At 43.6% G+C, this 12,048-nt stretch overlaps 1 protein-coding gene and 1 long non-coding RNA gene across 5 annotated transcripts; one reads left to right on the top strand and one right to left on the bottom strand.

Annotated features, from left to right (window-relative positions):
* Positions 1 to 4,287: 4,287 nt before the first annotated feature.
* Positions 4,288 to 9,725, bottom strand: USP51 (ubiquitin specific peptidase 51). Of its 2 annotated transcripts, none has more exons than XM_028522552.1 (2): positions 9,425 to 9,725; positions 4,288 to 8,620 (listed from the first exon to the last, which is right to left on the bottom strand). In XM_028522552.1, the coding sequence occupies exon 2, from the start codon at positions 8,465 to 8,467 to the stop codon at positions 6,455 to 6,457; it is 2,013 nt and encodes a 670-aa protein (XP_028378353.1). In that variant the 5' UTR covers positions 8,468 to 8,620; positions 9,425 to 9,725; the 3' UTR covers positions 4,288 to 6,454. The 2 variants fall into 2 exon arrangements, with proteins under 2 accessions (XP_028378353.1, XP_035872181.1); XM_036016288.1 differs by lacking the exon at positions 9,425 to 9,725 and having other exon boundaries at positions 7,051 to 7,122; positions 7,880 to 8,500.
* LOC118498372 lies at positions 8,071 to 10,867 on the top strand. 3 transcript variants are annotated; one of them, XR_004900871.1, is made up of 3 exons: positions 8,071 to 8,142; positions 8,340 to 8,646; positions 9,518 to 10,867. It is a non-coding gene; the product is annotated as an uncharacterized LOC118498372 (long non-coding RNA). The 3 variants fall into 3 exon arrangements; XR_004900870.1 differs by having other exon boundaries at positions 8,078 to 8,169; positions 8,399 to 8,646; XR_004900872.1 differs by having other exon boundaries at positions 8,078 to 8,169; positions 8,399 to 8,842.
* Positions 10,868 to 12,048: the final 1,181 nt, after the last annotated feature.

Here is a 12,048-nt window from a genome sequence, read left to right as displayed (position 1 = left end):
CCTTATGGGAAGTCCTTTTCAGGTAACTGTCTCCTTTCCTCTTGCAGCTTTTAAGATTCTCTCCTTATGCTTCATCATGGGTCATGTAATTATGATGTGCCTTGGTGTGTGCTTCCTTGGGTCCGACTTCCTTGGGACTCTCTGAGCTTCCTGGACTTCCTGGAAGTCTCTTTCCTCCACCCGGTTGGGGAAGTTCTCCTTCATTATATTTTCAAATAAGTTTTCAATTTCTTGCTCTTGCGCTTCTCCTTCTGGCACCCCTATGATTCAGATGTTGGAACGTTTAAAGGTGTCCCGGAGGTTCCTAAGCCTCTCCTCGTTTCGTTGTTGTTGTTTGTTTTTTTGTTTTTTGTTTTTTGTTTTTGAATTCTTGTTTCTTCATTGTGCTCTGGTTGAATGCTTATTTCCTCCTTCTATCCCAAACCGTCGATTTGAGTCCTGGTTTCCTTCCCATCACTGTTGGTTCCCTGTACATTTTCCTTTATTTCACTTTTCATAGCCTCCACTTTTTCCTCTGTTTCTTGACCATACTCAACCATTTCTGTGAGCATCCTGATTACCAGTGTTTTGAACTCTGAGTCTGATCGGTTAGCTATCTCTTCATCACCTAGTTGTATTTTTTCTGGAGCTTTGATCTGTTCTTTCATTTGGGCCATACTGTTTCTGTCTCCATGTGCCTGTTACTTAGTAAGGGGCGGAGTCTTAGGTATTCACCAGGACAGGGCAACCCACATGGCTGTGTTGTGGCGCTGCACGAGGGAACAATGCCCCTTGCTCATGTGGGCGTGTGTGGGCATGTGTGTAGGTCTACGTGTGTATGTGTGTGTGTGGCAAGAGTGCTTATGTATGGATGTGTGTGTGTAGGGATCAACAGAGCACTATATCCTTTTTATTGCCAAGGGCTCTTGAAAGTCACGCTGTGCTCTGAGATTCAGCCTCTGGTGCTGGGTCTGCGACCAACATCACGACTTCTGGCACCACCAGTAACAGATAAATCCCACTCATGGCACGGGAAGCCTACTGGAGCCAGGTGCTTTCCACACTTCATTTGTGGAAGTCCTCAGAGCACCACCAGGTGTCCTCAGCTATAAAATCCCAATTCACAGCTAAGGAAAGTGGGATACATGGGGCTGCAATTCACACCCATGCTGCCAGACACCGAAGTCCTGCTCCATGCAGGGCACCAGGACACAATGACGGAAGGCGGATGGGTTGGAGGGGGGATATTAAATTGTGAGACTGAGGAGAAGCCAACTTTGTTTGACTAATTCTATGCTTGAGTTGCATAGCTGGACCAGTCTGTTGAGTTCCTCCTTCAACAGTAGCTTAACTGCCTGGAGTGCAGGACAGGAAAAGAGACAGGAGGGAGGCCAGTCCTCCTCAATCTCTGAAGTGAGAGAGATATGATTTTCTCCAAATCACACAGGCAGGTTCCTGGGTCCCTGCCCTGGAGAATATCTGGGGATGGGGCCTCCAGGCAGGCTGACTTGAAGTACTTCCAAAGGGGTATCATGTTTCAAAGACTTGGCCGCTATGGTCCAGAAGCTGAAACTGGGTGTGGGATTGGGATAAGAAAGCTGGAATCCAGGCTGCTTTCTCCTTCCCCTATCCCAGGAGGGTTCATTAAGCCCTCAGGGGTGCTGTGTTCCTTCCTTGTCCAGGTGGTTTGTGGCTCAGTGAAGTCATATTTATAGAGTGCTCTGTGGCTTCTTGGTGATCATTTGTTCTATAAATGAATGATTAAATTTATTAGCAATGAGTAGCTAACCTGTCTTCATTTTTTTTTTTGATAATACAAATTTACAAGGTTTTAATTCCTGGGTTAAAAAACCCAAAACCCATTCATAAATACATGGGTAATAAAATATCTTCTCACTGTGAAAAAATAAAAGAAAATATAATATAGGCACATGATAAGTTGTAGGATTCTTTTTTCTCTGAAACCACAGTAAAAATGTAGAGGATGGATTGAGACAGAAGTGTGTTAAATTGTGTGGTGGGGGTAAGCCAGGCATTCTTATGCATATTTTGACTTCAGGGAAAAGGAAATTAAGTCAACTACTAAAGCTGGTGGTAGGATGGTATTTACTTATTCATTCATGCATTCATTCAGTAGCACATTAAGTACCTACCATACACTGTGGTAGACCTGAGAGATTTACAGACACATAGTTCCAACCCTGGCCCCTAGTAGCTACTGGTGTGTTTGCCAGGGAATGAAGATTAAGGAACTGAAAGTAGTGCAGAAACAACAGAAGTTGGACATTGTAAATCAACATTGAATCACCTAGGAATCCAATTGGGATGGATCTGTGGTTGAGGGGCTGCTATTGTGGGTGCTCTTGGAAGACCAGATGGAAGGTGAGTGGTGAAAGTGACACCCAAAGTACCAACCATAGTACTGAAACAAGAAAGGAAACCCAGTGTAACAAGAGAAATGATGGTTTCACAGACAGGAAGAAGGTGATATCTTACAGCCAGGTCTTGGTGCTCTGCCAAATATAAGGCATTGAGTGATACTGTCTAGTAATGGAGAAGGATTTTGGCCTCACCCATCCTAGGTATCCTTAGTAAAGTCTTTTAGCATAATCTGACTATCCAAATCAGCCATTTGCATAGAGGCACATTCACCTGTAGCATGGGCAATTTTCTGTTACCAGTTCATAGGTCTCTCATTCCAGGTTATCTGCATCCAGATTTGTTAAAAGCTGTCTGCTTTCTGAACCTTTGTGGTATATGCTCTCTTCCATAGCAACGTCAGGAAAAGCAAAAAGAAATTGTATTATCTCTGCTGGATTGTAATGAAAGCTTCATGGGCTTTGGGGACTGGGATTTGAATACTTGCTCTACTACTTAAAATACTACAGTGAACTGAAGCAAATTACTTTTTCATTCTGTTTCCTTTTCCTAATCTGAGAAGTATGTTTAGTCATGATTGTCTCTCAGGATTGTTATATGGACTCAGTGAGGTAGTAGAGGTAAAGCAGTTACCACAGTGCCTTGGTACTCATGAAACATTATTGCACTTTCCTCTCGTTAATTGGGAATACTACATCATTGCTGTAAGGTTTGAAACGTAGCACAGGTCAATGGCTGAGCTAACACCTACTTCTTAGACATGTGCAGACCTGCTCTGTTTTGTTAATCTTATGTGATGGAGTCTGAGATCATTCTTCCTTACCTTCTCTACTATTATGGCCTTAAAAACAGGATGCACCCAAATAACCGCATAGCTTAGCTAATATGTTCAAAACCCTTGGCTGCAAGTGACAGGATCCCACCTCTAACTTAAGCAAAACAAGGGGCTTTATTGGCTCATGTAAATAAGAACTTTGGGGTTTCAGGAACAGGTAGATCCACAAGGTTCAAATGATGCTCTCCAGACTTTCTCCCCATCCAACTCTACTTTTCTTCTTGTGGTATGGATATTAACCCCTCAGAGTCCCAGATTCATGCCATCCTAGCCTAGAGACTCCAGTATGGGGTGTGGAGTGGGGAGCAGAGGTAGAGAGCAAGACACTTCTTTCTCCCAGTGTCTATACATATCCAATTTAGCAGTGGACTCTGATTGCACAGGACCCCGTTGGGTCCTATGGCCATCCTCAGAAGAATCACTCTTGTGGGAGATATGTGGGTGGAGGAGTTGGGGAATTGAGAACTCTAATCTGGCCTAGTATGAGTGATATGCTCAACTCTTGGGAGGGGTGTGAGGAGCAAGGCAAAGTGATTGATAGTCCTACTGGAACTACAAAGGACTACAGTTCTAAGCAAATTACAGGTCTCCTCAAAACACAGCCACCGCACATCACTCCTCTGATGCAGAGTCATGCTGTGCTGTGTGGTATAAAATACTGTGAAATGGTTAGGCATGCTCTCCTGGGAGGGTAAACTAACATGGTACACCATGGAGGGAGGTGTAGTACAGTTATAAAAGACACTGTGGTGAGGGGCAGTGTTGCCACACATGCACCAAAGAGCCTGGCTTTGTGTTTCAGCTGCTTCTCCTTCTCCCCTTCCAATCTCTCATGACTACCAATTCTTAGGCCTGTGCTCTTTTCCTTGTGCTGTACCTGAGACTCCCAACATACAACATGTCTATTTCCTCACTGAGCACCTCCTCTCTTAAGCTATTCCCTGAAGCTGAGAAGTATTTAACACACTGTCTTTGAGGAAAATACAACACTGATCACACTGTATTAGACACTGGGCACTTAATGAGGGCTTGATGGCTGAATGGGTGAGAACACATTACTGAGAGAGTGAATAGCACAAATAACTGAACTCATCTCCATATTCAACAACAATTTATTAACACAGAAATGAATAAGGCTTGGCCCCTGTTCTCAGAATGCTTGGTGCAAAGGGGCAGACAATCACAAAGCTGCAGTAGAATCACAGTAGAATAAGTACTATCACTGAGGTACTCACAGACAAAGTACTTTGGAGGCACTGTGAGAGGGATACACAGGTAAGGGAGAAACAATTTTCCAATTAATACCTGCTTACAGAATTCAGGGAAGACTCCAGAGAAGTCACTTGTGAGTTGAATCTTGAAGGAGGAATAGAAGCCACCAAGTAAACAGTGAAGGAGTCCTACAGGCTGGGACTCAAGAGATGTAAGTAAGGTCAGGTAAATGAGGGGTTCAGGGAACCAGGCATGAATGATGGAATAAGAGGGAAAAGAGAAAGTAAGGAATAAGTAGAATAGTCAAGCACAAACCCATAGCTCTACTGTGGAAACTTAAAGGTCTTGTTTCTCCATGAAGAGGGAAGAGGGAAAGCAGGGTGGGAGGTCCTAAGATACGGAACCCTGCCACTTCCTCAATCAGGCCACCAGGCTCAAACATCAAGGCTAGAACTTCACAGTTGTGATCTAATATCCCTAAGCCATTAAATTGTCAAAAGCCCCTCTTCAGAAGGGAATAATTTGTATGAATGCAGTTCTAAAGGGGAGAGAGTCCCTGCTATATTCATCTTTCTCAGATGCTGTTGATTCTGCCTAAGAAATAGCTCTACTTCCTTCAGGAAATCAGATGGGGTGTGGAACCTAGAAGAGGAAGGCGGGCTAGGGTTGAGGCCTTGCAGTGAACTCACAACTTAATTGTAAAAAGATGGTTACTATAATGTCCATTTTCTTACAAAATTCTGTTTATGTGTAACATAAAACTCAAAAATATATATTTACAAACACCTTTGTCTTATTATTCCTGTCTCCTCCATTTACTTCTTTCATACCCGTATGTATTTTCATATGCTTAAGTTAAAAAAAACTTTTAAGCTTTTTAATTTTAGCATTTTTCTATTTAAATATATTTAACTTTTTCATTTGATTTTATTTAAATGTTATTTTTAATGGTTTTAAATTTTTATCCTTTTTAAATATTAAGGTTTTAATTTAAATCTCTCAAATTCAAATTGTCTAAAGTTCTTTATATATTTTTAAATCCTCTATTCTCTAATAATCCTTTTTAGATTTTTTTTACATTTTAAATTTTTAAATAAATTTTGTATTTTTGTCTTGAATTGTTTTAAACATCCCTTTTCAAACTTTTCTCTAAACTTAAATTTTTATTCCATTCTATATTTTGTTGAAAATTTATTTCTTAATAAACTTTCATGAATTTTGCTATCCTTTGATTTTCAACACATATTTTGTGCTCTAATTTTAATATTTACTTATATTAACATTGTTTCATTTAAACTTTTAAGAGTTTTCTTTTATAACTTTTGAATTTTAAAGCTGAATTTTTCTCTATTTTTAGTAAACTTTCATTTTTAATCTTTTTCCTTGTTTTATTCATTTTACCTTTTTAGAACTAAGAATTTCTAAAACGTTTTAAGTCTTATTCTAATAATTTTGAAGTTTTAAATTTAAAAACTTCAATTGTAAAACATTTAAAAATATCTAACTTAAAATTTTTCAACATTTAAAAACATTGTTTTAAAATAAAAAATGTGTTAAAAGTTTTCCTTTTAAAGCTTTTAAAATTTTCTTTCAAAATACTATCTTTTTTTCCCAAACTACTTGGTCAGCAACAGCTGGAACACCAATTGTGAAGCTTTTTGCTGATGAATACCCCAACTTCCCACAATACCACAATATTTTTGTAGAACAAATGACATATAGTAGCGCCAGAACATCTCTATTCACAATCTCCCCACCTAAAACATTTTAATTATGCTATATGTGACCATTTTCGACCGTTCCTCCCTCCTCCCATTTAAGGCTGAATGGTCACTAGCTAGTATTCATTTTTCCCACAGGCCATGGTAAAATATGTTCTTTATATCAAGGTACTAACTGTAATATAGGTGCTGTTGTCATTGTCCATTTCAGGAGGTTTTAGTGATATTTCAAGAGGTGCTCACTGTTGTATAGGTAGGCAGGTTTGTTTCACAGCAGGATCCTTGCCTATTTCTTTCTTTCTTTGTTCTGGTAAGTGGTTTGATAAGACTAGTCTTTCTCTAGACCCTGTTTGTGATAGAACAGTAAATACCCTTCACTGTAGAGTAAGTCCTCAATGGTAGCCTTGGTGATGACTGCATCATCACAGCTGAACCACTGGTCCTTTTGCTGCCGGATAAAGCTGGTGTAGTGTCCACTTTCCAAAGTTCCATGGTGATTAATCACTGCAAATAAGGAATACTTATTCTCGTTGGGCGCACAATCTGTTGGTGGTTGGCTGTCTTTCATTCTGTTCTCTTTAGTGGAGGCCAAAAATGGAGTCATGTCCAGCTCCAAGGGGAAAGAGATAAAAGTATTAATCTTTCGTCTTTGTTTGCCTAAATGTTCAAACCGCTTTAGATGAAAACAGGCCACAATGGGTAATTTCTTCATTGTGAGCTGTTTGGTAGATTCCTGGTAGCTTTGGCAACTACTACATTTGATTTTGGCACCACTTCCTAGGTGTTCTGGCCTTGTAAACCACTGTAGGCAGTCTGTGAGTGAGGGGATTCCTGGTATGTGGTCATTCCTACTCACTGTGCTGTCAGCTCTCTCTGGACTCTGGGAACTGAATGTGGCACAAGAGCCAGGCAAGTCCAAACTGATGTCCCAGCATGGATCTATTGTGGTGGAGACGCTATGGCAAGCTTGACATGTGACATCTGACTGCAAGCCACCTGTAAAAATTTGATCTATAATGCAGTTACAGCAGTTGGGGTTACTGGTTTCCTGCCCAACACTATCATCTTTGCTATGTCTATGCAGCACATCTAATATTGCAATAAGGAACTCATGGGCATCCTGCTGCCTGTACCCTGCTAAGTGTTCTGCATGGATCCATATCAAGTGCAGTAACTTATAGGGAATGTGAGGAGTTCGGCTCCCAGAGTACATTGCATGAAAAAGCGAAGACATTTCACAAACAAGACACAAGCTGGGGCTTGTCATTATACATTTGTGCTTGTCAGAGAGAAAGAAATCTTTCAGTAGAGGAATATGGGTAAGTGCCTGGACAATACAATTCATAAAGCAGGTGTTCCCAAGATTGATTAGCCCTCTCAGGCCTACGGTATAGACTGACTTTTTTCTCCTCTTTTTCTTGGGCTTCACCAATTTTGGCTCCTGTTCCTTTAACTCACAGGTTGATTGCTTCTCTTCAACACCTGATTCCATACACTGTTGTTGAGAAACATCTGTTGAGGTGGAAATTAATAAGTTCAAAATTTTCTCTTTTGTTTCTTTGGCAATCTGTTCTATGTCTTTGTCATAAACATAATCCTTACATATAAAACAATATATAACCCCATGATAGAGGTCTACAGCTAAATTGTGCTGTTTTGTTTCTGCATGTTTATGAATATGCTTTTCAGTAAAGCAGCCAAAAAAGACACAGGAGAGACAAGAATGGAGTCTGTTCATATGGGTACTACATACATGACAGATGCACGACTTTGCCTTACGCTTCCTAGTCTCTGGGGTCCCACTCCAGACGAAACGCTGGTAGATGAGTCGAAGGTTCTTCTGCCAGTTTTTCACTACTTTAAAACTCTCCACATGACAGCAGCCTGCTGGACCCTGATCAAACTCCACCTCCAGCAGCCAGTCCCCAAAGCCACCTCGATCCCCAGAGCTGCCTAAGTCACCAAAACAGCTTTGCCGCATTGGGGTCCTGGGTGCCTGCCGGGATCTACGCAGAGGTCTGCGCCAGGGCCGGAGCCGCGGAGGTAGTGGGGGAGGATGGGGAGGGGTCGGGGGTGGGGCTGAAGGCCCCGGAGGGCCTCGGGAGCGAGGCCGGAGCTGGGGCCGAGGGCGGGGCTTGCGGCGTGGGCAAAGGGACAAGGAGCTGCTCTGCCAGCGAGGGGGCATTGAAGGGAGCACCTTCTCCTCGCCGCAGTTGTTGCTCCACATCAAGTTCTCCTCAGGCGCAGGCTTACGCTCTTGTAATGGCTCCAGCTTCATCTCCTCAGTTTCCTGGCCTGCACAAGCCTTCGCCGCCCCCTCCACCGCCTCCTCGTCCTCCATCTCCCCCGCCTTTTCAGACGCCTCCTCGGGCAAGGCTCCTCCCCCACCTCACGAGCTCCAGCAGACGAAAAAGGCGGAGGGCAAGGAAGCTTCTCGAATTTGGGCCATCAGCTCACCGTCAGGCAGAGAAAGGCGTCTGGAGTTGAGCTGCGACTGTAGATGGAATGAGACGGATTGTGGTGAATGATCTGGCTAGCTTCATAGCCTCGGAGGGTCATTAGCGCCCCGGGACCCTCCCACGGGCCCTTAAGTTCAGCCGCGGACGCGGCAGACTCCACCCCCTCTATTCAGAGGTTCCCAAGTTAGTGTGAAGACGGATGGAGGCGGTTACCTGCTTTAAAGGCGATCGGATGGTGCCCAGGGTGAAGGGGGATGGTGCGGGGTGGCGGGATGGGGGGGACAGAAGGAGGGTGAAAAAGGTGGAGGCGGGGGTACGGCCTGAGCTTTAGGGTGCAAAGAGATGGAATCTTTAAAAAAGGCGCCACCCTCTGACTGCCTTTCCTGAGCCTTTAGCAGCCTCACTGTGGTACAGCTTCCTCTGACGTTAATTCCTTATATCCTAAAACACACTTCGGTCAATATTTTTTTACCTTAAAAAATGGCTGAAAGGGGGCCACCTATGGAAAATGGACTCGGCAAAGAAAATGGCACCCTGCTCCCACCTTACCTATGCTTCTGGGGCTGTGTTCCACCTTCTACCCCCACCTCCAAGCGGTCTTTTGGTCAGCCACACTCTTGCGCCCTCTCACGCTCCTTCGCGCTTGTGTTCCCTCTCACACCTCGCTTCTTGCTTCAGCACCCTCATTCCCTGTGACTCCTCTGACAATTCGGAATCCTTCACACGCCTTTAACACGTTCGCCGCCCCCATCTTCAGTGTCTAATCCTCATAAAATCCCTGCCCCTTCCCGCCCCCGCAGAGCCCCCAGCCCCACCGTTCATTTAAAGGTCTGGGTTACCTTGGGCCCCAGGCGCGTGATTCACAGCGTCAGCAGCTGCTGCTGTCCAGGCAATCCTCAGCCAGCCAGCCTTCTCTCCTGACCTCTCCTCAGGGCTGGTCACAAGGGGGCCGCCCCCGGCCCCTCCCCTCTCAACGTGCGGCCCCCAGCCCCGGATTCTGCCCTCCTGTAGTGATGAATGGCGCTGCTGTCCCGCGCAGACAAACCTCTTCCTGAAACATTCTACTGGAAGTAACCACAGCGACGGATTCTAGAGGAAGCTTCTGAAATGGAGGTTCTGGCCTCACCTGGCTACAGGCCGGCGCTCTGCAGAAAAAAAGATTCTTTCCGGGGGGTGGGGTGGGGAGGGGGGAGGGGTGCAGAGATGGCAACTGCCTGGCAGGAATCCCTCAGGGACCCATCAGAGTCGAATATCTAGGAGTTAAGTGGAGAGAGGAATGTTATTCTGGAGTGTAAGGAGAAAGGAAGAATAAGCAAGGACTTAAGGAGAGACCCGGGCACTTGCTAGCAGTGTGAGCTCAGATAAAACACCTAGCCTCTCTGAGCCTTAGTTGTATCATTTGTTAAACAAAAATGGAAATAATAATCCTAATTTGTTATGAACACTAAATCACTATAAACTAAAGGATCTTTATGACAAACTTTATCTTTTACATCTCAGTCCCCGCCTTATAATCAGCCTATAGTATAATGCCTGATACTTAAAAGTATAGCAGAAAGGAACACTTCTTTTGAAACTCTCTCAAAGTTATTGCTCAGTTAACTGCATTATCCCTGCTAAGCAGTTCATGTACCTGAGCATGCAATCAACAAATGTACTCGGATCCTTTAACTGCACTACTGTGCTAGATTGTGCTGTGATAAATGCAGGGTAAAACAGTTGGTAACCTCCAGGAGTTCATAGCTCAGATTTTTCCTTTTAACAAATCCAAGGACACAACCCCCATGAAACTTAGATATGATAGGGAGTAAACTAAGTCGGGGAGGAGGAGGGAGACATGTCTCACCCATTGAATCAGCAGTCCTGAGCCTGGTTGAAGATTGCCAGGTGTTCTAAATGTCGCAAGCAGGGATAGATAGTGCAGGAGGAGGGGAGTCCTTGAGACTGTGTGCTGGGAAAGAGAGCCTCTGTAGCAATTTCACCAAGACAAAGAGCCTTTACTAGCTGAGAAAGAAAGGCTTTGTGGCTGTAAATTATTCCCAAGGTTTAGAAGGGGAAGAAGGAAGGGGGATCTAGAAGCTGACTAAGATGCATGACCCCTGAACCCCAACAGTTGGTGCACTCATTAGCTGAGTGCCCACTTTTAGCCTTGGCTCAAGTGTATGAAACAAACTTAATAACAACTTTATTTCCTCTATATGTGGGGCATTCAGACTAGCCAGATGCCTACATGCAACTTTGTGTTTCTATGTATTTAATAAATAAACTTGCTTTCTCGTTTCCACTATATGTATTTGTCTCTCACTTGAGTTTGTCTCTTGTGAGAGACAAGAACTGAGGAACAGGCTTAGGGATGGGGGAAGCCCTGACTCAGGTCTCTTCCCAGTAATAAAACTGCTACTTCAGGACTTCTTGCCCTCCCTGTCCAATCCCAAGAATATTTCTGCTTATCATTAAGAATGTTTAATGCTACATTTAATCTTTCTAGGATAGTTATGCACCATGTTTCTAAACCTCAGGAATCGGATTCAGTTTTCTCAGGCCTGAGAGTGGCATCTTGTAGAAGCCTTCCTAAAATGGATGTCAGTGATTTTAGGAGGTCAAAGAGAGTCAATCTATGTGAATTTTCAGAGTAAGCACAAATCAACGTGATCTTGGAGGAAAGAAACACCATAACTGACCCATAGCCCAGAATGGCTATAGGGTGAGAGGTTCTAATAATAGTCTCCAGAGGAATGTGTTTTCAGGAACATTTGCCTGGGAGATGAGAGCAACTCTCATATTTAAAAAAAATCATTAGTAGCTGTGTTTGTAACTAAGCAAGCTACACATCATCTTTAGAACTCAGTTTCCTCAAGCCAGAAAAGAGCTGGTTTGACCTGTTAGGCATTCTTACCATAAACTCATGGCAACTTGGAATCCTAATGAGGTTTCCTGTTCACAGATAGTTGGTCTCTAAGTGAGCTAAGGGTCATGTAGTTGACTGGAAAGGCCACTGCCACTTTCATGGTTCCAACTGCCACAACCTCATGACAGAAGGAAGGCTTACTGTTTTCAGGGTAGAATTTTTAGTTTCTCTTGGTGCAGGTAAGCTTTCAGTATAGGAGCCTTGAGAAAGAGCCTCAAGAGATGGAACAATATGATCAAACTGCAGTGCCTTTTAACACATTGATTTTTCTTCCTCTGGAGTTTTCAAAGGACTTTTGGTAAAATAATTGTAACAAGGACAGCAGGGATTTCCAGCACCATGAAACTTGGACCTGTGTAAATATTAGTGATTTAGATGTGGAATTTAGAAAAATCACTCCAGAGAGTAGAGTAGCTCACAAAGAAAATGGCAGTGAGTAAGAGAAGGAGAAATGGAGTCACTAGTGGGAGCTCAGGAAGACTTTGAGGGGAGGCAGGGTCGGAGGAGGAAATGGCATACCCTTCTGCTACTGAGTGGGTGGGTGACACAGGGGAA

Source organism: Phyllostomus discolor, chromosome X (assembly GCF_004126475.2).
Source record: "Phyllostomus discolor isolate MPI-MPIP mPhyDis1 chromosome X, mPhyDis1.pri.v3, whole genome shotgun sequence".
Lineage (NCBI taxonomy): Eukaryota > Metazoa > Chordata > Mammalia > Chiroptera > Phyllostomidae > Phyllostomus > Phyllostomus discolor.
This window is presented reverse-complemented; position numbering and strand designations above follow the sequence as displayed.

Excerpts from the sequence above, each read along its gene's own strand:
- USP51 (XM_028522552.1), bottom strand. The coding sequence starts at position 8,467 with ATGGAGGACGAGGAGGCGGTGGAGGGGGCGGCGAAGGCTTGTGCAGGC.